This window comes from Saccopteryx leptura, chromosome 3, assembly GCF_036850995.1.
Source record: "Saccopteryx leptura isolate mSacLep1 chromosome 3, mSacLep1_pri_phased_curated, whole genome shotgun sequence".
In the NCBI taxonomy this organism is placed as follows: Eukaryota; Metazoa; Chordata; class Mammalia; order Chiroptera; family Emballonuridae; genus Saccopteryx; species Saccopteryx leptura.
Window position 1 is genome coordinate 225,407,427 of NC_089505.1, and position 25,892 is coordinate 225,433,318.

The window sequence follows — 25,892 nt, forward strand, 5'->3', positions numbered from 1 at the left end:
ATGCCACAGTTTTCATTCAGCTGTTTAGTTACCTTGGACAAGTTATTTACCCTCTGAATCTGTTTTCCTAAACTATAAAATTAAGATATTAATATCTATTCTGTCTTATGGACCAAATAAATTAATGTATATGAATTATGAACAGCAATATATATCAAGTATTGAATATCATGAGAGCTAAACCTAGGTTCTTTATTTTTCTACCACTTTTATAAAAGATTGTTAGTGATTTTCAAATGGTTTTTATGTATAACTTTAATGATAATTAACTTAGGACTCTCTCTAAAAATTTCTTGGAATTTGCTTTGGTCATTTATTTGCCACTCAAGAATGTGGCTATGATTTATGAAAGTTTAAGTATTAAAACAGTTTATTTAAAGTAGTAAGCACATTATAAACAAAGCAAAGCATGTGCACGCACACACATATAATTTTACAATAGAGAAAGGCTGCTCTTTCCCAAGAGTAATAATCATGTTTTGAAGTTGCTTGTGCTAATGTCATCCTAATGCATGAGTTGGTACATGGCATCAGTGGTAAGTAGTAACTTCCAGGTCCCAAACATCTCAATAAAGATATTGGAAATAAGAATGCCCTCAGTAATTTCAACCATAAAACCAAAACAAGATGAACCAGAACAGAAATTAGGAAGTCAGATACACAGGACCAAATAAAAGATAACTAAATTTAAGATAATAAACAGCCCTAGGCAGGTAGCTCAGTTGGTTAGAGTATCAACTGGGTAAGCCAAGATTGTGGGTTCAGTCTCTGGTCAGGGCACATACAGGAATCAACCAATGAACGCATAAGTAAGTGGAACAAATCGATATTTTCTTTTCTCTTTTTCTACCTTCCTCTCTAACAAATTAATAATTTTTTTTTAAAAAAACGGTATTAACGTGCAATAAAAAGCAATGTATCCATCAGAAAGGAGGGGTGGTTAGCAATGGAAATGATGAAAAAGTTAACATGGAGACACAAATGTGGCCAGTGCCCATGGAAGCACTGCCCAGGAGAGATGATACCTTGTAATGCAGATGGATGCAAGAATCTACTTGGCAGATATATTATGGAGATGGAAATATCACTTTATCAGAGCCTGATACCATTTAAAATTATAGTCATTTACTCAATTACCTTATTCTAATCCCATGCTCTTGTTTACTAGGCAACTTTTAATAATTTGGTTTTCCAAATATCATTCTACATGAGAATATCCAAACATCTAATCCTCATTTTACATGACCAAATTGGCATTCTGATTATCTATATATATTCTGATGCACACACATTAGCATTCTGATTATCTATATATATTCTGATACACATACACACTCTCTCTCAATGGGGGATGTCTACCCTCCAATGAAAGTTTGAGCTCTAAAGTCAGATAATTTTCAGATTATTTCAGTTCCTTTTGATTTAATCTATGACCTTAGAAAATTTATCAATTTCTTAGTGTCTCCTTCCTAATTTGCAAAGATGGGAAATACTTCCTAGGGTTGTTATGAAGATAAGTGAAATAATTCATGTACAGTATTTAGAACCTGTCATATAGTAAACACCAGATAAATGTTAGCCAGTTATTATTTTTGAGCATAAATTAAAATCTCCAAGTCTTCTGCTCTGAGAATGATCAGTTTCTAAGTCTGGAAAACTAAAGTAGGGCTGCTGTGTTATACAATTCTAGGGGGCATCTATGAACAAAAGACTATGGCTGGCAGCCTTAAAGTCAAAACTTGACCTGGTGAATTCAGTCACCATCTCTGTGAGGTTTTTGCTAGCCAGACTGCCAGTTTGCCCAGGTGGAAACGTAACTTCACTGTGTAACAAGGGGTCACAAACTCAAATTCTTAAGTGGTTAGGCAAGCCACCTATTAACTGAAGCAGAACTTGTGGAGAAAGTATGAGTGACAGTACTGAGGTTGGAGAACACAAGTTAAGTCTGATGGCATTCAAACAAAACAGGCAATCCACAATGTGGGCAGATTTTAGGCCTGAAGTCCACCTGTTTGCAAATTCTGCTGCATTCTCTCATAAAAGGTTTTAAATGTCCTAATTTAGTATACTCTTACTTTCCTTTACTTACTTTGTGATCAGCCCTTTCTTAAACTTCCTCTTTTTTGCTCATTTCAACTAACATGTCTGCTGAAAACTCCTAGATCTTTATTTCCAGTTCTATCAACTTTAATATATCACAAATTTTGACTTTTGTCTGCTTTCTTATTGCCAATGTTGTTGACCAGGAGTTCTTACCCAATTTTTAGACTTTTACAGTAGCTTTGACTTAATCCTTTCTTTCATGCTCAACCTGCACACAGCAGCAAATTCTACTAGTGCCACCTCAAACCATATTCAAAATCCAACCATTCTCACCTCCCTGGCCTAAACTCTGATAACCTGTCACTCAGATTACTGCAGTAGCTTTCTTGTTACCACTCTTACTACAGCATAACCCCTCCTCTGTTCAAACCCTCCAGTGGCTTCCATCCCATTCAGTAAAATCCAAGTTCCTCACAATGGTTTACAAAGCCTTCACAATTGCTCTGTTGCCCATCTAACTTCATCTCTTACTGCACTCCCCCTTTTGTTCTTTTCTTAACTACTTTGCTCCCTTGTTTTTCCTTAAATGACACAAGGCTCATTGCTGGCTCCAGGGTTTTTCCATCTTCTGTTCCAGTTATCTGGAATGCTCTTCCTCCATATATACTGGCCTAGATTGCTCCCTTGTTTCAGAGCTTTGCTCAAATGTTACTTTTTCAGTAAGTGCTTCCCTAAACACCATCTTTAAAATAGAAATAGCCTCCCACACCCACAGGATGCCCCATCTCCCTTTCTACTTTATAATCATCTAACACATTTGTTTTACACGTTTATTATCTCTCTCCAAAGAAAATGTAAGCTCCATTAGGTAAAGGATTATTTTCTTTACTGTTATCTTCCTTGAGCCCAGACAATACATATTAAATTGGTGCTTGATAGTTAATAAAAGTGACTGTGAAAGCTTTTTAAACTTACCTTCACCTACTGATCTCTTTCAGTAGTCCACTTTGTCCTAGCCCCCAGAATATCACACCCAAAAATGTATCTGATCATTCTCCCGCTTAAAAAACTTTGAAGAGACCTTTACATCCTTCAGGGGCTGACCCTTAATTCATTTAAGTCTTTTCCTCATTGCCCAAACTATGTTGTACATGCTCTATATACTAATACTTTTACCATTCTTGAATCTATTATGTATTCATTTCTTCCATGTATACCTGCCTCTGTTTAGCCAAAAAAAAATTTTTTTTTGAGAGGCAGACAGACAGAAAGGGAGAGAGATGAGAAGCATCAACTCACAGTTGTGGCACCTTCGATGTCCATTGACTGCTTTCTCATATGTGCCTTGACCAGGCAGATCCAGCCAAGCCATTGAGCAAATGACCCCTTGCTCAAACCAGCGCCCTTTGGGCTCAAGCCAGCAACTATGATGTCTTATGTATGATCCGTTGTTCAAGCCACAACCTTACACTCAAGTTGGATTAGCCTGTACTCAAGCTGGCGACCTTGGGGTTTCAAACTTGGGTCCTCAGAATCCCAGGCCAACACTCTATCCACTGAGCCACCACCTGGTAGACTGCTTAGCCAAAACTCCTTTTCTCCCTCCAGACCTGGCTACTCCACGATGTTTCCCTGCCATGACCATTTGTGCCACCACTGCTCTCAGTTCACAACTCCATTATATGTGGTGCCATCGATGTGCATTTACCAATTTGTTTCTCCTACTGGATGAGGTCCTGGAGAGCAAGTTCAGTGATGTTGTAGTCAAGATTTATTTCCCCAGGGCTTAACTATACTTGGCACATAAATGTCTGCTTAATAAAAAATTAATGGCAAAAATTTAAAAGTGAATCAAATAATTTGTTTACAAGGGGCTAAAAGAATAAAAATGTCTTCCTGAGACAAAGTGCTTTCCAACATCAAATCTGAACATGATGTCTAATTTGTTTCTTCTTCTAGAGAAAAACTCATCTGATAGATTTATTTTTTTATTTTTATTTTTTTTGTTTTTCTGCACCTTTCCGAAGCTGGAGACAGGGAGAGACAGTCAGACAGACTCCCGCATGCGCCTGACCGGGATCCACCCGGCATGCCCACCAGGGGCGATGCTCTGCCCACCAGGGGGCGATGCTCTGCCCATCCTGGGGGTCGCCATGTTGCGACCAGAGCCACTCTAGCGCCTAAGGCAGAGGCCACAGAGCCATCCCCAGCGCCCGGGCCATCTTTGCTCCAATGGAGCCTTGGCTGCGGGAGGGGAAGAGAGAGACAGAGGAAGGCGCGGCGGAGGGGTGGAGAAGCAAATGGGCACTTCTCCTGTGTGCCTCATCTGATAGATTTAATAACAGTCAAATCAGCAGACTTAGGAATAAAAAATAAATTGATAATAATTTCAGTTTTGTAAGAGGAAAGAAAATTTTGGAGACTGGCTGCACAATATGGATGTACTTAATACCAGTGACTGTACACTTGAAAATGGTTAAGATGGTAAATTTTATGTTATATATATTTTTACCACAATTAAGAATAAAATTAATTAATGGCCTAGTAAGGAAAGTCATTTACTTCAGTAAACATACTATTTACAAACTAGATATTGTATAGAGTAGTGGTTTTCAACCTTTTACACTTGGCAGACTGGTAAAAATAGACTTATTTCAGGGATCCCTAAAGTATAAATCACCATGAGCATAAGCAAATTTGACTAAGATCATTGGGTCTATAGTCTTCATACATCAGGGTTGTTAACTCTTTTGGACTGGCACAAAATTTCTGGCAGCCAGTCCTTGGACTAGCAGTTGAAAATGCTGTAGAGCATCACTGGTGCAGAGCATCAAATAAACTGTTGATGTAAGGAACTACATCTGCAATTTAATTAAAATTACTGACTAATTAAAGTGGGGAGATTAGAAATAATCTGGTTCAACTACCTGATTTCACAAATAAGAAAAATAATTATGGAAAAAAGAAGAACATTAACCAAGTGAAAGGAAAAACTAGGATCAGAACCCAGGTTTTATTCAGAATGCAAGTCTCTCTTAAAATATCAGCACATTACAATCCCAAACCATTCAAAGTGAAGCCAAGCACTTACTGCATTACTTCCCTGTGAAAACTTAATGGAAAGTGAAATAACACTTCAGGTAGGAGTTTGCATACGTGGGTTCTTATCTAGGTTCTATCAGTGAGAGCTCAAACAAAAATGACCATTGTAATGCTAACTCCCTCATGGGATTAATGTGAGAATCAAATGAAAGCCCTAATACAAATGGAAAGTAATCCTCTCCTCCACCCTCCTTCCTCCAGATTCTCTAAGTCCCTCAGCAAGGTTTCCATCAATCTGTGGGGAAGATGGAGATGGGGGAGAGATATAAACCCCTATTATTTTATGTGGCGTTCTCTTGTTCTTGTTTTCCTTTTTTATTTATTTTTTATTTATTCATTTTTAGAGAGGAGAGAGGGCGAGAGGGTGAGAGAGAGAGAGAGAGAGAGAGAGAAGGGGGGAGGAGCTGGAAGCATCAACTCCCATATGTGCCTTGACCAGGCAAGCCCAGGGTTTCGAACCGGCGACCTCAGCATTTCCAGTTTGAAGCTTTATCCACTGCGCCACCACAGGTCAGGCCTTGTTCTTGTTTTCAATGAGGAAGAAAAGCAGAAGAGGAAAAGAAGGTAGAAAGGTTGTACACAATAGGCAATAACCTCCTCCCAAAAGAAAGGATTATCCATACCTATCAATAGACTCTAAGAATCATAAATTCTTTATACTATTCATGTTAAAACTGTTTTCCGCAGTGAGGGCCCTGTAAAACTTTCTATCTTTAGCATATTTCAGGAAATACACAATAGTTACTTGGATGTATATTTATTGTTCCTAGTCTACTGCATGTGTCCAAAGCAAGGCCTAAGTATTTGGCCTGTAAGAGTTGTTTGTGAATTGTCTTAATTGGGTCAATATTCCACTGTAAAATAAAGCTAGGTGGCTGGAGTTGTGCCTAAAGGAACTGGATGGATGGAAAGAACTGAATAAAAAATGAAACAAGAATTTCTAAAGACCTAGGCAGAAGGCTTTTACTAATGTTCTATGTATCAATACATTTATTTGTAAAAATACAATGATTTTGCTCCAGGCATTAAAATATTTAGAGGAGAAAGTACACCAAATGGGTAGATTTTTAAAAAGCTAACTCACTTGACAAATCTTGTGCAAAGATTTGTTTGTAATATAAAAAATGTGCAAGAAAACATTTTTTTTTAAAAAAACTGTACATTACGTATTTCCATTTCCATTTAGAATCTCGTTTGCATGTAAACTATGAGTAATATTTTAATCTATATAATCAAAGCAGTTATAAAAATCATAGATGTTTTATCCTGCACTCACAATATACTTTTATTTTTAAGAGTATCAGAAGAATATCCTAGACAATGCCTACCTCCAAATATCAGAATTCATATAGCTTCATCACGTAATTTACAGAAACTTCTGTTACATATAAAATTACTATAGAAGCAATATCTGCGGATTCCACAGATTAGATCAACTTTTTCCTAAATTTCTTTTCTTTTTTTTTTTTAATTTTTTAATTTTTTTTTTAATTTATTCCTTTTTAGAGAGGAGAGAGAGAGAGTCAGAGAGGGAGAGAGAAGAGAGAGAGAAGGGGGAGGAGCTGGAAGCATCAACTCCCATATGTGCCTTGACCAGGCAAGCCCAGGGTTTCAAACCGGTGACCTCAGCATTTCCAGGTCAACGCTTTATCCACTGTGCCACCACAGGTCAGGCCCTAAATTTCTTAAGAATCATATGGGGAGCCTATTAAAAATACAGATTACCACAATTCTCCCCTAAAGACTCTGATTCAGTTTCTCTATGCCGGACAAAAGTTTTGATTCCTCAAGTCTAGAAAACACTGATCTAGTATAATTCTCAATTAGCAAGTATTAGAATACCTTGAGCTTTTAAAAACTTTAAAACCCAGGCTGAGGTTCAGACATGGAGATGACATCAACAACTTTTAAAATGCTCCCCAGATGGGTGAGAATCAGATCTTGCAGAACTTAAAAAATTCCTGTAGAACCTTCTTATCAATAAAGAAACTATGCTTGCTCAAGTTCACAAAGCTAAATGGTACCAAAGCTGTAGCTAGAACCATTTCTTCTGACTCCTAGTTCACTTTGTTTTCTGATGTAGCTGTTTTGGTTTTCATGTAGGTTGACAAAAAAAAAAGTGTGAAAAAGATAAACCATTTCTTATTGCTTTAAAATAATACTGCCAACTTAACAACTGAATATGATGGAGCTAACCTTTTTGCTCCATAAACCAGAAAATATTTTCTTAGTCCTAATATAAAACTATAAAGACTACTTACTTAATCTTTAGTTCCTTCTAAGTTGTTAAGATCTTACAAAGAATTCTGTAAAATTTCTTTTTGAACTTGATTCAGTGTTTTATAATTTCAAATTATTTTTAAAGTCTGTCGTCACAGTTCCATACTAACAAAATTACTGTGACACTTGACCCTGGCAACATGGTTTCTTAACTACATAGAACAGATTTCCTTTCACACACATACAAAATGAATTTTAGTCCCCATCAGCAAAGCCTCATCATTAGTTTGTCAGATATGAAGATGGGAAACTTCTCAAGATGTTACTTAATCCACTCCAAGAATTTCCTCATTTTAGTAACAATGTAAAAAATAAAAAATCATGGAAAATATGTCAAGTGCAAGCTAAGCTTGTGTATTCATATTTTTAAGTGTTTACATTTAATGCTTTCTGAAAATCTACTTTTATTATTACAGTACCAAAGTTGTCAAAATATCATATTTATCCCTCTCAAGTTTGCCAGATGTAAAGATATTTCAAGTTTCTGTAATTTCTGCTTCTGGGTTGTTGTTTTTTTAAGTGTTTGGAATGCTTTAATAAAAGCAGACCACATTACTTCACAGGCAGAACTTCAACAATTTGTATATAATTGTACAATGTATACTTTTGATTACCTTTTATCCCAAAGGAGTGATTGCTAGGTTCAAATATTCTATGTAAGAATCAGATGCAATGGACCTTGTAATCACATACAGTGGATTTAAAGTAACTTTAAAGAAGGAAAGCTCTCTTTTCCTTAATCATTAAGATATCAATGCACCGGCATTTGCTGCTTATAAAAGGGAATGCATTCTGAGAAATGCGTGGTTAGGCAATTTCATCCGTGCACTTACACAAACCTAGATGGTGCAGCCTACTACTGTAATTGTACTGCTATACTTGCACAGGACTGGCACAGAGTGGGCCTACTTGCAGAAGCATCACCACAGCACGTGAATAATGCCTTGTGCTAAGATGTTAGAACAGCTAAACGTCACTGGGCGATAGGAAATTTTCAGGTCTGTTCCTGTGTAATCCTATAGGACCTCCATGGTTTTTCTGGTCCATTGTTGATCCAAACGTCCTTTCCCCCACTTACCACTCTTAAGTTAAAAAACTAAAACTTCCGTATGCTGTTTACGCTATTTAAACTCTGTAAATGCCCCAAACCATTAAATGGAACCAAGAGTAAAGGTACAGCAAAATTAAAAAATCAGAATCTCAGGTAAATGTTCAAGTGACATATAGTATTTAGAACACTGGGCTAAATGGGCTAATCCATGGAGTTTCCACTAAGTGCTACACCAAGGTTGGCAAAAGCCTAAGTATTTGTGTTAACATTTTAAACTTGAAACTTGCCATTTCAAATAGATGACCTTCCGGGTTGCTTAAATATTTCCTAAGAAAAGAAAGCAAAGGAAAAAAAAAACCCAAACATGTTTATTTTTCGGAGTGTGCTAGGGAACCAGTCAAATACAACACCTGTTATTACCAAGTCGCGGCGGGCCCTGTCTGGCCCTGTCGCAGCCCCAGCCCGGGGCGAGGGTCGCACGTGCGGCGGGCGGGGCGGGAGGCCGGAAGGACCCGCGCGGCGGGCAGGACGGGAGGGGGCCAGCCTCCCGCGGCCGCCAGCCCGCCTCCCAGGGCGCCGTCCAGCGCAGCGGCCCGGAGACGCCTCGGTCATGCAGGGCCCGCCCGCCCCCGCCCAGCCCTCTCCTCCGACACACAGACAGACAAGGTTCCGACCTGCCGCGCCCTGCGTGTTCACAGTCTGTCATGTTTGGTCAGGAGCGGGGCGGGGCTGCGGGCCGGTCTGCGGGGCACGGGACCCCAGCCGCCCGCCGTGACGAGGCGGTAAAAACTCACGGTTACTAGTGAGCGACACAGACACAGACTTTCCAGTCTGTTAACAACCACGCCAGAGAGATGGGCTCTCTGCAAACACGGGGCGCGGCCGCAGCCGGCGCCTCCGCGCTAGTCTCTATTCGCCGCCGGCGGCCGAGGCTCGGGAGTGGGCGGACGGGCGCGCCGGGACGCGCGGATTTGGACAGTGGCCGTGGCGGTGACTGCTCCTCACCGACATGGCGGCCCCGGGACGGCGTTCGACAAGATGGCGTCGCGCACCAACCCGGGACTAGCGGCGCAATATCCCTCCGCGAGCCCCGCCGTGCCACGCCCACCGACCCGAGAGCGTCGGCCATTGGAGGGTACGGCCGTCAATAACCTGTAGGGGTGGGTCACCTGGCCGCGGAGCGGCAGAGGCGTCTCAGGGTGGGCAGGCGATCTTCGTTGTGTCTGGTGTCTCAGTGCAGTTTGCGGGACTCTGCACGCGGAAGGGTAGGGAGGCTTCTAACAAACGTAATGTGAAGCTGTCCCGGTGTGGAGCTGTCTAGGGTGATAAAGATGGCGCACTGTTCACTCGTGGGTTTTATTTTATTTTTTAACTTTTGTTGCTTAAATGATGGAGAAATGTACAGTACTTTCTCCTTAAAGGCTGTAGCAAGCCTCTTTGTGTAATATTGAATGCTCAGAATCATGTTTTGTTGACACTAACTTGGTTTTAGTTCTGAAGGGAGTACCTTAGTTTTTAGTAAAGGGATGGACTTGATGGTTGGTCCTCCCAAATACGACTTCCTTTGTCTTTGCTTATTGTGAAGGAAAAGGGTCAGACAAGCTCAGGGAGCCACATGGTAGGCCTGGCAGGCTGGGTGACCAAGAGTAATGACCCAGGATGGTCTGACCACAAATTGCTAACTGGGCAGGTCATGGCAAGTAGTCAAGTTCCGGGTCTGTTAGCTTCCTTAGCAATTTCACTCTTTGTCTTAAGTCCTGCCCGTTGTTCTTTTTTTTTTTTTTTTTTTTTTAATTTTTATTATTTTTTACAGAGACAGTGAGTCAGAGGCATAGACAGGGACAGATAGGAACGGAGAGAGATGAGAAGCATCAGTCATTAGTTTTTCATTGCGCGTTGCAGCACCTTAGTTCATTGATTGCCTTCTCAAACGTGCCTTGACTGTGGGCCTTCAGCAGACCGAGTAACCCCTTGCTGGAGCCAGCAATCTTGGGTTCAAGCTGGTGGGCTTTTGCTCAAACCAGATGAGCCCACGCTCAAGCTGGCGACCTCAGGGTCTAGAACCTGGGTCCTCTGCATCCCAGTCTGATGCTGTATCCACTGTGCCACTGCCTGGTCAGGCCTGCCCATTGTTCTTATGCATGTGGAATAACAGACTTGAAAGATCTGGGTAATTTTCCAACCTCTCCAGTGCAGTGGTGGGATTCAAATAATTTAAGAACCGGTTCTCTGCCCTAATGACCATTTTAAGTATAAAAAAAGGCATATCACAAGGTAGTTTATTTCATGTACTTATACTTAAATAAGAACAATAAAAGAGGTACACAAAACTAGATAATGTTGAGTTTTAAAATATTAATGAAAAAATATTAAATAATACCCGATAAAAAGCAATAAAACTCTTATTTAAGATATTTCCATATTACTTCTTGATTGATGTCTTCACTTGCAATTTTTTTCACCTATGGACGAAATGAACGTCACTATGGGTGTTGTAAGGTACCAAAAAGCTGAAAGTTGATATTGATATTCTGGGAGGAAAGATCAGGCTTTCCTATCAGGCTTTCCTGTCCCATCCCTCCTTTAGGGCAATGGTCCCCAACCCCTGGACTGCGGACGGGTACCGGTCTGCAGAGAAAGAATAAATAACTTACATTATTTTCATTTTATTTATATTTAAGTCTGAATGATGTTTTATTTTTTAAAAAACGACCAGATTCTCTCTGTTACATCCATCTAAGACTCACTCTTGACGCTTGTCTTGTAAGTTCGACAATTATATTTAAAAATACCACAGTTTTTACGCCGGTCACATAATTTTATTTTGTGCATTTATCCGTCCCACCCTAAAGGCCGGTCCGTGAAAATATTTTCTGACATTAAACCAGTCCCTGGCCCAAAAAAGGTTAGGGACCTCTGCTTTAGGGAGAGGAGGGAGAAGAATGTAGAAGTTTCTGGCTTGCAAGAACAATAGGTCATTCAGTTTTAAATCTAAAATAAAGATTAACCGAGAAACTTCTTCTCTTTCAATAGGAGGCAGAATTTACATACCACCTTGCATTGACTGTAGTTCCTCCCCCTTCCTGGAAGCTTGAGGGTAAAATACCTCTAGGCTAGTAAAGGAACATGAACCCTGAAAGATTTGTAAACATCTTTGTGTTACCTTAAAAGTCTTAATGTTTCTGTGTATCCCCTAACAATTGTTGCCAGTTTGTACCATGACGTCATGCTCTCCCCAGTCTATGTGTGACCAAGGGCATATAAGCAGCCCCTGAACTATTTTTGGGCTTGCAGATGCCCTGTGTCAGCCATATGCGGCCGGCATATTAATAAATCTCCTCCTCTAATAAAACCCTTCAAAATTCATCTGGACTGGGTGTCTGTAAAGCCAGTATCCACGGCCACCATCACAGCCGCCTGGCCCATGCAGGTTCACATTGGATTCAGACAGTCGGTAAAGAAACAACGGAGCCGAAAACTGATGGGCCATCATCTTTAATCCTAGCTTGCACCCGGCGGGCAGGTAAAAACACACACTGGACTCCAAAACCCACTCATTCAGTGCTCACAAAGCCACAGACTTATCAGAGTTTCCTAGAATCAAAGGTTTCTAGCTCACCAGACTTTTTTTTTTTCTTTCTTTCTTTTTTTTTTTTTTTCAGAGAGAGAGAGAGAGAGGGATAGACAGGGACAGACAGAGAGGAACGGAGAGAGATGAGAAGCATCAATCATTAGTTTTTCATTGCACGTTGCAACACCTTAGTTGTTCATTGATTGCTTTCTCATATGTGCCTTGACCACGAGCCTTCAGCAGACCAAGTAACCCCTTGCTGGAGCCAGCAACTTTGGGTTCAAGCTGGTGGGCTTTTTGCTCAAACCAGATGAGCCCGCGCTCAATCTGGCGACCTCGGGGTCTCGAACCTGGGTCCTCTGCATCCCAGTCCAATGCTCTATCCTCTGCGCCACCGTCTGGTCAGGCTCACCAGATTTATTGACCTCTGTTTCCCATCTTCTTCCTTCTCCCTGCACAAACTCTGCCCAAACTGGCTTCTCACTCAACACTCCGCCATCTTGGCTGCTTCTCCTGGCCTCTTTCACGTGGCCTTTCTCTGCTTTCTGCTCTCTAATGGTAATCTCAAGAACCAAGAGTGCAAGCTCCTGTTCTGCCCCCATTTTATAGTGTAGAAATCAAAACCTTTAATCCAATATACAAAATAGGGAAGTCTCTAATACAGGGGTCCCCAAACTACGGCCCACGGGCCACATGCGGCCCCCTGAGGCCATTTATCCGCCCCCCCCCCCTGCACACCCGGAAGGGGCACCTCTTTCATTGGTGGTCAGTGAGAGGAGCATAGGTCCCATTGAAATACTGGTCAGTTTGTTGATTTAAATTTACTTGTTCTCTATTTTAAATATTGTATTCGTTCCCATTTTGTTTTTTTACTTTAAAATAAGATATGTGTAGTGTGCATAGGGATTTGTTCATAGTATATGTGTAGTGTGCATAGGGATTTGTTCATAGTATTTTTATAGTCCGGCCCTCCAGTGGTCTGAGGGACAGTGAACTGGCCCCCTGTGTAAAAAGTTTGGGGACCCCTGCTCTAATACAAAGTCACTTATCTGAGGCATAATGGGATTGTACCACCCCACATCAAAAAGGGTGGGAAAGGCTTAGTCCTAAAACCAAGCTCCAGGCTACAAGGATCCTGCCTGCCCAGAGCCCACCCCCAACACACATTAACATCACCTGGGCAATGGCTTCCACGTGGGCAGCGCCAGCTTTAACAAAGTGAGCATAATATAGTGATATTTTATCTGCCCAACAGTGTCTCTACGTGAACCTGATGAAATGAGGAACAGTGCCTTTTAGAATCTGGGGTGCGGTACTTTATAACATGGGCACTTAGAATACGTTGTTGTGCAGACGAACATTAAGAGTAAGGAATGTAAATTTGTGAATTGGGCAGCTGCCCCCTCAGAGAGAACCCTGATTACAAGTGCCATTTTTACAACTGGTTTGCGGAAAACAAAAAATTTGTGTTGGTTCTGCCAAACTGGTACAAACCCTCCACTGCTTCAAAGCAGATCATGAAATTTCTCATTGTTATCTTGTTACCTGCTTATTTACTGTAAATGGTAAATGTTAATTATCCCATGCCCACCAAGTAAAAGGAGTTATCTATTTTGCCTTTTACCCAATTCTAATGATTTCGATGCTTTGCTTTCCCCCATTCCCCTAATCTACCACCACCAGTGGATTTCATGCACCTTCCTTATCTTACCTTTGAGTCTAATGCATGAAGGGACTGGAAAACTGCCATTCTCCAGAGCCCATTTACACTCCTAGCTTCATCTCTTGCTGTGGAAATGACATCAATGCTGAGCTGAAATATGCCCTTTTCAAGACTTCCCAACCACAGGTTGTCTTCTCTTACGTGAAACCTCTTAGTTCTTGGTACTTAAAAATGAACTTTATGCCCAAGAGGTGTGTTTAATCCCGTTAGGTAACAACACTCAACAGATCACATAAACTACCCACATCTGTTTCCTCAACTAGAAAATATGGAATAGCACCTGCAGTAGTATCCTGGGCTCTTGTGGGCATTAGGTGGGCTGAATATGAAATATGCCTGGTGTTCAGCTAGCGCTCAAATCAGTGTTAGTTGCTGCCAGCACTTCTTAGAAACATTGGATTTCCGATCCAAAGCCGAATGCTAAGGATCAAGCCTAAAAGCTAAAGTAAGTATTTGAGATAACAGGCTGCAAACAGCACCAAGAAGCATAAATTCATGCGGTATCCGCGCGGAGGCGCGGGGAAATGGGAAAGCGCGTGCGCAGTGGGGAGACAAGCGTGTGCGCAGAGGGGTCAAGCGACGCATGCGCAGGCGGCCTGCGTGGCTCCGGGTTCCTCCCTTTTCAGCTCCCTGGTTGGCCGTTGTCCTTAGGCAGCTGGGGAGCTCTGGACTCGAGGATGGACTTTGAGAATCTTTTCTCCAAACCCCCCAACCCGGCCCTAGGCAGGAAACCGGCCACGGACTCCGACGCCACAGACTCCGATGACAGGTGATGCCCCGTGTTTTCTTGCTCTGAGAGCCGGGGCCCCAGCGGGTTCCGCCCCCCTGGCACCTTTAGGAAGCCGCCGGCTGCGTTGGGGCTGCAGGTCGCTGGGGGCGATGGTGCGGTTGGGCACGCGGTTAGACGCCGGAGGTGCGGGGTCTGGGCAGGGCCAGGGGTCGCAGGGATGCTCCCATTTCTCAAGAGCCGTCTTTGTCCCTAAAGAACATGCGAGCTCCTGGAATACAGAGGTCATCTGTCATTTCTCACTGACACGTGCTAGGCACTTTTCTGTAAAAACTGCGAATCCATGAGTTCACCAGGAGATGAAGGATAGGGAGTGAATAGTCTGCTTTTAGACTGCTAATTAGCATCAAAAGACCCTAAAAACCATCAGAAAGCAGCAAACATCATTTGGGTATATTTCCTTTAGGTTGAAAAGGGAACTGAGGCCGCTGGCCGAAGGGCACTAATTTATTCATCTCATTCTTGGAGACCTGAATAATGTATATAGTTTATTTACATTCAGATATTCATTAACTCTTCTCCCTGTGACTTTGAAATGCTAAAAACTCATCTTTCTTCTAAACCTGCGTATTTGCCCCAGTTTCCCTATTCCTTTATTTCTCTCATCCTTGATAAATCTTGTTCTGGTTGACTTATCTCAGTATTACTCAAGGCTGTTCATTTCTCTCTGTCTCACATCCCTTAAATGGAACTATTGCTTTAATTCAGACTACCATCAAGAGCTTCGCTATAGTGCTTTACACAAAATGTCATTTAATTTTTACAACCTTTAAGAGAAGATATCCTCATTTTTGTAGATGAGAAAGTTGGTGCACAGAGATAATAACTTGCCAAGATACACAGTGTAAGTGACAAAACTAGGATTAAATTACTTAGTCTTAACCCTAGGATCCATGATGTATTCTCCATGCTTCTGAGGCATGACTAAAATAAGACTTGTAAAGCTTAAAAAGAGACAAAGATACTAATTACTTGCATATCATCTACAAAGAAAAAGAAGTGGAATCGATTAAACTATTAAAATACTTAAGAGAAATCAGTATGGTGAATCACTACAGAAGAGACAGCAACATGTAAAAAAACAATAATAGCCAATAGTTTGAAAATTTTACTGAACTACTTTTATGTTGTTCTTTTATGACACTTGGATTTTGCCAAAATGTCAGGGAAGAATGTTATTGCATGATGGTTATGGTGAACATCTGTGAACTGTTATTTTTATCCTCTGTCTATCTCTCTCTTAAAAATTCTAGTATCTCTAGTATGCAGATATTTTACCTACTATTTGTTGTCTTTTGACTTTGCCTATGATGTTATTTTCAATGCATTCAAGTTTTTGTTTGTTTTAAGTGCAGTCATATGAGTCAATCTTATATGGTTTCTGGAACTTTTTTCCTAGTAATTTTATTATGGAACTACTCACTTATTGAGCACCTGTATATTAGAGACTTAGGCCCTGGGGGTATAGCAATAAATTAAAGAGATTTTAAAAATCTCATACTCTGACAATATGTAAATAAACAACAGGTCCTTAAGTAATGTCATTTCATTCAGCATCATTTTGTTTTAACCTTGATGGGATGCATTGGAACCTAACTCCTTGTGTTTATCAGTTAGCCTGTAGTAAAATTGGTTTTTTTATACACTTCACCGCAGTTCCAAGAATCTATGGATGATGTTAAGTGAGGACGTACAGTATGGTAAGTTAGGTGATAATCAATGCCATAGAGAAAATAAAAGAAGGGCGGTTGAATAAGAAGGGAGGATGGGATAGTGGGGAGGATGTAGATATTTTAAAGACAGTAATTAAACAAAGTCTTACTAATACCATTGGAAAGTAATATTTAAGTAGGTACCTGAAGGAGGTGAGGGAGCTTTGATATGTAGCAGGAAAGTGTTCCATATAAAGGTCCTGAGGTGCAGTAACCTTAATGTCATTGGGTGGTAGGAGCAAAGTAGCCAGAATGACAACTGGAATAGAGTAAGAGTAGTCAGACTTGAGTGGTGTTGGGTAGGGTGGGAGAAGATGGATCATGTAGGGATTTGTAGGTGTTGTAATAAAGACTGGCTTCTACCCTGAATAAGGTGAGAAACCATTGGAAGGTTTTCAGCAGAGAGTGACAGTTTAGCTGGGTCATTCTGTTTGTGTTGAAAGTAGAATGTGGGGAGGAAAGAGTAGCTTTCATCATAGTATAAATATTAGTGGCAAGAAGTGGTCAAGTATGGATAAATTTTGAAGATAAACTGGATGTCCTCATGGATTGGATGGGGAATATGAGAAGAGTCAAGGTCAACTGCAGGGGTTTTGGTCAATATCATTAGAAGATTGGAGTTGCAGTTTAAGATTAGATCAAAGTTCAATTTTAGATAGATTAAGGTTATGTCTAGTAGATACCAGGTGGATATGGTGAATAGAGAGTTGGCTCTGTCTGCCTGGGGTCCAATCTGACCTCCATTTACTAGGTCTGTGACAAGTTACATAAACTTTCCGTAATTCTGTTTTCTTGTGTGTAAAACAGGGTTTTAAACAGTAGTATGTATGTCATAGGGTTGAGATATATGTAATGTGTATGGTACAGTACTTGGCACAGAGTAATCATAATGCAAGTGTTAGCTGTTGCTGTAACTGCTGTGCTCCCCATGATTTATTACTGAAAACCAGAACAATGAAGATCCACAGTATTTGGTCTATTAGCTCTTGCAATGTAGCTTATTTAGAAGGCCCAAAACTTGGTACCTTATCTGATGGGTATAACTCTGAAGCTCTGACTGGAGACAGATTAGTGGTAAATTGTTGGAATGGATGGAACTGTGAAACCTGAACTCCTCCTGTAACTTGGAAAGAAGCACAAAGCCATTATTCACATTCTTATATTTTGTTTTGAGTAGATGCACATTGTTTGGTCCTTGCCGTTATCTGGCGTGTAGCACATATCTTTACCTTTAAGTAGTCACTATTTTCTGAAACAAGATGTGTTCAATGCCCCCATACTTAGAGCATCAACCGTTATTTAGGTTTACCTATAAATTTCATTGGCTTCTTTGCTCACCAGTTTTTTGCATTTCCCTTTTTTATATTTTTTTGGATTCACTTTTAGTTTTGCTGGAATATCCTCAGGTAATTGTCTCAGACAGTGTGTGCATGTTCAGTTTCTCAGTGTGGAAAGAACTTCTCTTTTTCATCTTCCCACTTGAATATAAGTCTGGGGCTCTCCTGACCTGGGAAGATCCATGCATTCTACCCAAAAGACTCTTCTCCCTTCATCCCTCTTTGTTTGCTAACTCTTTTTTTTTTTTTTTTATGAGACAGAGAGTCAGAGAGAGGTATAGATAGGGACAGACAGGAACAGAGAGAGATGAGAAGCATCAATTATTAGTTTTTCGTTGCAACACCTTAGTTGTTCATTGATTGCTTTCTCATATGTGCCTTGACCGTGGGGCTACAGCAGACCGAGTAACCCCTTGCTCAAGCCAGCGACCTTGGGTCCAAGCTGGTGAGCTTTGCTCAAACCAGATGAGCCCATGCTCAAGCTGGCGACCTCGGAGTCTTGAACCTGGGTCCTCGGCATCCCAGTCCGACGCTCTATCCACTGCACCACTGCCTGGTCAGGCTGTTTGCTAACTCTCGCATGTCTTCTAGGTTCAGAAAACCTCTGTCCCCCAAATCGAGATTGTGTTCTTCATATAAATACCTGTACTTATCATACCATGTTAAAGTTGCTTTCCTTCTTTCTCCCAAACAGAAAGTTCTCAGAAGGCAGGGACAAGATCTGTTTTGTCCATTATTATATCCTAGGATTTAAAGCCCTTAGCCTGGTATATGGTAGATACTCAGTATTTGTTGAGTGAATGGAATGATGAATAAATGGGTATATTACAAAGATGCTACTACTTGAGCATCAAGGTTATATAATCTAAAATTTCAGCTTTACTTTCTACTCATAAACATGTTGCCATTTGCTGCTCATCATAATTTGTACAATATTTCTCTAGAGTATTTGGAGTAGAGTTTTAATTAGGAATTACTTTGAGGACAAATTGAAGATAAGCCAAAGCTGTGGGTTTTAATGCTGTGGTATGGACCCTTTTCAGGTTTAAAAAATCCTCTTGTGTTATTTGATATTTTTGCTACAGAATCGATGATGAAATAGATGATACAGAAGTTGAAGAAACACAAGAAGAGAAAATAAAATGGGAAGTAAAACTGGAATGTGAGCATATTCCCAAAAAAGTAAGATTAAGTTGGCATGTTGGGAAAACAGATAGGCATGGTACAAGGAATTTTTTAGGGATCCTGTTTGTCTCAATTAAATTAGCATTAGAGACCAAGTTACTTATATCAGACCTGGTTATGCTTTTTAAAAAGTTATTTAAGGACTTTGTCATTTAACACCAACCATTTTTTAATACATTGCTTTTATTTTTGTTTTTCCTACTTTTGAAATAGGTTGTGAAGTGTTTCAAAAACCTCTTTTCAAATTAGATAAAAATTTTAAGGGTCTTGATTTGCTAACTTGGCTAACCTTAGTGACTTACCATATTCCCCATGTATAAGATGCACCATTTTTTCAAAAAATTTGGGGTCTAAAAACTGGGTGCGTCTTAAACAGTGGTAGTAGATTTTTTTACTTGCATTTCCCACTTTTTCACACTTGTTACTGGTATATTATGGTAGGTTATGTTTTGCCACGTTCTGCCCAGAAATGGCTCAGAAAAGATTTTCATACAGTGCTGAGTTCAAGTTTAAAGTGATCCAGTTTGCAAAAGTGAATGGAAATCGTGCTGCTAAACATAAGTTTGGACCTCTTCCAACTGAGAAATCAATTCGAGACTGGCTACGGGAAGAAGAAACCCTACTAAAAGCACCATGTCAAAAGAAGTCCATGAGAGGCAAGTCAGCAAAATGGCCTTATTTAGAGAGGGAATTGAAGATACGGATTGAAGAGCAAAGGGCAATTGGAATTCTTCCTGTGTCCTCAAAGATGGTTCAGCATGAAGCAAGAAGAATTGCTGATGAAAAAAAAGTTACTGATTTCAAAGGAGGACACAATTGGTGCTTCAGGTTCATGAAACAGAATGGATTAAGCATGTGTACACGCACCAGACTTGCCCAAAAGATGCCTGAAAGCTGTGAGCAGAAGGTCCTTGAATTTCATCGTTTTGTCATTTGATGTCAGAAGATGCATTAGTTTGAGTTGGGATGGATTGCAAATATGGACGAAGTCCCCCTTCAATTTGATGTCCCAAGTAACAGAACTATTGATAAGAAGGGAGTGAAAACTGTAACTGTGAAGATAAGCGGACATGAAAAGAGCCATTATACAGTTGTTCTAGCTTGTGCCTACAGAACCAAGCTGCCTCCTTTGCTGATTTTCAAATGCAAAACAATTTCAAAAGACATTCCTCGAGGAGTGATTGTCCACATTCATGACAAGAGTTGGATGGATCAGAATGGGATGAAAGTCTGGTTTGAGAAAGTTTGGAGAAGGAGACCAGGTGGGCTCTTACACAGACCTGCCCTGTTGGTATTTGGTCAGTTCAGGACATACATAACAAAAAACACAAAGAAGATTGCTGCAGAGCAAAAAACAAAACTTGCCATCATACCTAGAGGCTTAATATTCCAGCTCCAATCACTTGATGTCAGTATTAACAAACCCTTCAAAGTTGCCATGAGAGAGGAATGGAACCAATGGATGAAGTCTTCTGGGAACAATTTGACACCAGCAGGAAGAGTGAAGAAACCAACTATAAGAGAAGTTTGTACCTGGGTGAAAAGATCCTGGGATAATATCAAGATTGAGACCATTGTCAAGTCATTTAAGAAGTGTGGCATTTCAAATGCCATAGATGGAACTGAGGATGAGTCAATATATAAAGACGGTGATGAGGAGTTGTATGAATTTTATGATAAATAAAACTTGAGTTCAGTAACTATGTAATACTTTTTTTTAATTCAAATTTTGGGCCCCCAAATTAAGGTGTGTCTTACACGTGGGGAAATACCGTAAAGCTTAAAGCATGTATTAGTTTGCTAGGACTGCTATAACAAAATACCACAAACTGGGTAACTTAAGAAGTAGAAATTTATGGTCTCATGGTTCTGGAGCCTAGAAGTCTGAGATCAAGGTGTTGGCAGGGTTGGTTCCTTCTGAGGGCTGTGTAAGGAAATCTGTTTCAGGCCTTTCTCATAAGTTCTGATGGTTTGCTAGCATCTTTGGTGTTCCCTGGCTTGGCTTCCAGAAGCATCACCTTGATCTTTACCTACATGTTTGAATAGTGTTCTTCCTGTGTACATGTCTGTGTCTGAATTTCCCCTTTTCATAAAGATATTGGTCTTATAAGATTAGAGCCCACCCTAATACCTTATTATACCTTATTAAGTTAGTTACACATACAATGGCTCTGTTTCCAAACAAAGTCACATTCTAAGATACTGAAGTTAGGACTTCAACTTGAGAGTTGGGGAGGACATTCTTTTTTTAATTATTTTTATTTATTTTATTTTATTTTTTTACAGAGACAGAGAGAGAGTCAGAGTGGGGGATAGACAGGGACAGACAGACAGGAACGGAGAGATGAGAAGCATCAATCATTAGTTTTTCGTTGCGCATTGCGACACCCTAGTTGTTCATTGATTGCTTTCTCATATGTGCCTTGACCATAGGCCTTCAGCAGACCGAGTAACCCCTTGCTTGAGCCAGCGACCTTGGGTCCAAGCTGGTGAATTTTCGCTCAAATCAGATGAGCCCACGCTCAAGCTGGCGACCTTGGGGTCTCGAACCTGGGTCTTCTGCATCCCAGTCTGATGCTCTATTCACTGCGCCACCACCTGGTCAGGCTAGGGAGGACATTCTTAACCCATAACAAAGCCAGTTTCTGCTCCTCTCTTGCCTCTTTTTCTGTTCTTTTTATTTTTAATTATGAATTTTAACACACTACAAAAGAATGGGTTTTAACTGGCAGCGAGACTAACGACACAAATAGGCTTTACTATGATACTCTTCTTAGCTTTGCGAAAGTATATAAGACAGAAAATACAGCAGGTACAGCATCGTCAGCTCCTCAGGAAGCCTCTCAGCTACCCAAGTATATGACATCTTTTGCCCTTTGGGGCATGTTTGGCTGCTATGGATGAGAGCCAAAATCGACAGGGAAAAACCACAAATTATTTCTACTATTTTAGTCATTTGGGCCCCAGTCCTGCATGCCCATTTAAAGTCCCCTAATCCAGTGGTCCCCAACCTTTTTTGGGCCACAGACTGGTTTAATGTCAGAAAATATTTTCATGGACCGGCCTTTAGGGTGGGATGGATAAATGTATCACGTGACCGAGACAAGCGTCAAAAGTAAGTCTTAGACGGATGTAACAGAGGGAATCTGGTCTTTTTTTTTTTTTTTTTTTTTTTTTTTTTTTTTTCTGAAGCTGGAAACAGGGAGAGACAGTCAGACAGACTCCTGCAGGCGCCCGACCGGGATCCACCCGGCACGCCCACCAGGGGGCGATGCTCTGCCCATCCTGAGCGTCGCCATGTTGCGACCAGAGCCACTCTAGCGCCTGAGGCAGAGGCCACAGAGCCATCCCCAGCGCCCGGGCCATCTTTGCTCCAATGGAGCCTTGGCTGCGGGAGGGGAAGAGAGAGACAGAGAGGAAGGCGCGGCGGAGGGGTGGAGATGCAAATGGGCGCTTCTCCTGTGTGCCCTGGCCGGGAATCGAACCCAGGTCCTCCGCACGCTAGGCCGATGCTCTACCGCTGAGCCAACCGGCCAGGGCCAAATCTGGACATTTTTAAAAAATAAAACATCGTTCAGACTTAAATATAAGTAAAACGGAAATAATATAAGTTATTTATTCTTTCTCTGCGGACGAGTACCAAATGGCCCACGGACCGATACTGGTCTGTGGCCCAGGGGTTGGGGACCACTGCCCTAATCCATATATAACCCCATACAGGAGATAGGGAAGTAAAACCTTCTAGGATTATCTAAGAAACAATACTATAAGAAGATGGACTCCTTGATTATTCCTAAGGAGGTTTGCTTTAGCCCAGGCCCTTTACTCACAAGCATGTAGAATGTGAATGTATCACAGCTAATTGAAAAGAGAACACCCAGATCAGCACATTGGAAGTCAAGAAGAATCATTACCATCAGAGCCTCTGGTACTTCCCTTCTCATCCATACCCTTTGTTTCTTCCTAGAGATAAGTACAGTTCAACTTGTGTATTAATCACTTCCTTGTTCTTTAGTTTTACAAAGGCTATCATCCATAAGAATAGTTTTTTCTTGCCCATTTTTGCACTTTATAGAAATAGAATAGTGCTGTGCATGTTCTTTTTCTTAACGTTATATTTGTAAGATTCATAGATTGGATGGTGTATATTTGTTTGTTTATATTCCATTATTTGAACATAGTAGATTCTATTGTTGGTAGACTTTTGGTCTGATTACCATTTTTGGAGGTTATGGGCAACTGCTACATTCCCACTTGTATCCTGCTACACGTGTGCAGTGTCCCCCTTACCCACAATTTTGCTTTCTTTGGCTTCAGTTAGCCCCCGTCAGTTATGGCCTGAAAATATTAAATGGAAAATTCCAGAAAGAATTCATAAGTTTAAAATTGCACACTGTTCTAAGTAGAGTGATGAACTCTTATGCCATCCCGCTCCATTCCATCTGGGATGTGAAGTGTCCGTTTGTCCAGCCTGTGCACACTGTAGACACATCCTGCCCGTTGATCACTTGGTAGCCATTTTGGTTATCAGACCAATTGTTGTGATATCACAGTGCTTGTGTTCAAGTGATGCTTATTTTACTTAATAATGGCCCCAAAGTGCAAATGTAGTGATGCTGGCAATTCAGACATGCCAAAGAGAAACTGAAAGGTGCTTCCTCAGTGAAAAGGTGTGAATACAGTACAATAAACTATTTTGAGAGAAAGAGATCACATTCACATAACTTTTTTTTTTTTTTGTATTTTTCTGAAGCTGGAAACGGGGATAGACAGTCAGACAGACTCCCGCATGCGCCTGACCAGGATTCACCCGGCACGCCCACCAGGGGGCGACGCTCTGCCCACCAGGGGGCGATGCTCTTCCCCTCCGGGGCATTGCTCTGTCGCAACCAGAGCCACTCCAGCGCCTGGGGCAGAGGCCAAGGAGCCATCCCCAGCGCCCGGGCCACCTTTGCTCCAATGGAGCCTCGCTGCGGGAGGGGAAGAGAGAGACAGAGAGGAAGGAGGGGGAGAGGTGGAGAAGCAGATGGGCGCTTTTCCTGTGTGCCCTGGCCGGGAATCGAACCCGGGACTTCTGCACGCCAGGCCGACGCTCTACTACTGAGCCAACCGGCCAGGGCCCACATAACTTTTATTATAGCAAGTATGTTAGAATTGTTCTATTTTATTAATTATTGTCATTCATCTTTTACTGTGCCTGGTTTACAACTTAAACTCTATTGCTTGACCAGGTAGTGGTGCAGTGGATAGAGCATCGGACTGGGATGCAGAGGTCCCAGGTTCAAATTACTGAGTCACCGACTTGAGCACAGACTTACCAGCTTGAGCACACAGAGTGGCTTGCTTGAATGTGGGATCATAGACATGACCCATAGACATGCTGGCTTGAGCCCAAAGGTCACTGGCTTGAAGCCCAAGGTCGCTGACTTGAGCCTGGGGTCACTCGCTCTGCTGGAGAGCCCCCCCCCCCGCCCCCATCAAGGCACATATGAGAAAGCAGTCAATGAACAACTAAGGTGCTGCAACGAAGAATTGATGCTTCTCATCTTTCTCCCTTTCTATCTGTTTGTCTGTCCCTATGTGTCCTCTCTCTGTCTCTGTCATACACACACACAAAAAACACTTTATTATTAGCTATGTGTTTATAGGAAAAAACTATATAGTGTGTGTGTGTGTGTGTGTGTGTGTGTGTATATATATATATAAGATTTGATACCATTGCAGTTTCAGGCATCCAGTGGGGGTCTTGGAACAGCTAAGTGGGGACAACTATTCTGCATTTACCTAGGAGTGGAACTTCTTATGCTTCATGTCCCATCATTGGAATGGTAGTGATGGAGTTATTTATATCATACTGCTCAAGGTCATCGCCGAGGTCTGATTTTTCACCCATCTGCCTCCTGAGGGGGTATGCACAGTCACTGCTTCAGATACTGGCATGCTGGAAGCTTGTCAAAAAGTGATGTGAATTTTTGAAAAATTTTTGAAAAACTGAATTTCAAAAATTTCAACCTCCAGCATAAATGGATTAAGCATCTTTAGCTTTACCATAATGGCCGACGCTCTACTGCTGAGCCAACCGGCCAGGGCTTTTTTTTTTTTTTTTTTTTAGAGAGGAGAGAGAGACAGGGAGGGAGGGAGAGAGGAGAGAGAGAGAGAGAGAGAAGGGGGGGAGGAGTTGGAAGCATCAACTCCCATATGTGCCTTGGCCAGGCAAGCCCAGGGTTTTGAACCGGCGACCTCAGCATTTCCAGGTCGACGCTTTATCCACTGCGCCACCACAGGTCAGGCAACCAGGGATTCTTGTATGTGGCACAACCTTGGTGTATTGAGATGATGCTCTAATCAACAGAGCTACCCAGCCAGGGCCTCTCAACAGTGTTTTATAATACCTTGGCAGATGTCTTCCATCTCATACCCCTTTTCTTAGATTTATTGCTAGGTGTTTGGTGAGGCTATTGCCAATCACATCTTTTTTTTATGTTGGTTTCTCATTTGGCTGGCATATATAGTAATGCATGGGATTAAACTCTTTAGTTCCTATTAATCTTTCTGGAAATATCATGAATTTATCCTAATAAATCAAATCAAACTTAAGGTTATTGCTCTATTTTCTTCTATCCAGTGTTGCTAATGTGAAGTGTTGCCAATCTGATTCTAGTTCCATTGTAAGTATCCTGCTCTCTCTAGAAACTTGTAGGTTCTTCTCTTTATTTTTTGGTGTTCCTAAAGATTGTGAATTTTTTTCATTTAATATGCTTAGTAGTTGGCGAGACTATTCACTCATACCCTTTATATATGAGGCATATCTTGTCTTGCATTTATTGTCTTTTATATTCTAAGAAATTTCCTCTAGTTCTCTTTATCTTTATTTCATAAATCATAATTTAACTTTTCAATATTTATTTATTGTTCTGTTTTGTTGCTGCCTTCTAGCATTTTAAAAAATATAATACCATCTTGAATAGTTTTGTGTATTTATTTTTTATTCTTAAGTCCTTTTTTCCCTTGAATTATATTTGAGTATTCTGGATCAGTTTTCTCCTTTTTCTGTCTTATTTTCTGCATTAGGAGTCAGTAAACATTTTATGTTAAAGACAA

At 41.1% G+C, this 25,892-nt stretch overlaps 2 protein-coding genes across 5 annotated transcripts in view; one reads left to right on the forward strand and one right to left on the reverse strand.

Moving 5' to 3' along the window:
* ZC3H6 (zinc finger CCCH-type containing 6) overlaps positions 1-9,529 on the reverse strand; it is a 61,062-nt gene extending 51,533 nt beyond the window's left edge. Inside the window, exon 1 of one of the 2 annotated variants that reach the window (XM_066377733.1) lies at positions 9,482-9,529. Coding sequence is in view for 1 of the 2 variants with exons in the window: in XM_066377732.1 (XP_066233829.1) it covers positions 9,151-9,182 (32 nt within the window). In the remaining variant the exon portion in view is untranslated. Of the gene's footprint in view, positions 1-9,150; positions 9,290-9,481 lie in introns of those variants that run through there. The other variant, XM_066377732.1, reaches the window with a different exon arrangement.
* Positions 9,331-25,892, forward strand: part of ZC3H8 (zinc finger CCCH-type containing 8) — a 44,957-nt gene continuing 28,395 nt past the window's right edge. The window contains exons 1-2 of one of the 3 annotated variants that reach the window (XM_066377734.1): positions 9,331-9,611; positions 18,692-18,788. In XM_066377734.1, coding sequence (XP_066233831.1) covers positions 9,331-9,611; positions 18,692-18,788 — 378 coding nt within the window. Of the gene's footprint in view, positions 9,612-13,192; positions 14,540-18,691; positions 18,789-25,892 lie in introns of those variants that run through there. The other 2 variants (XM_066377735.1, XM_066377736.1) reach the window with 2 other exon arrangements.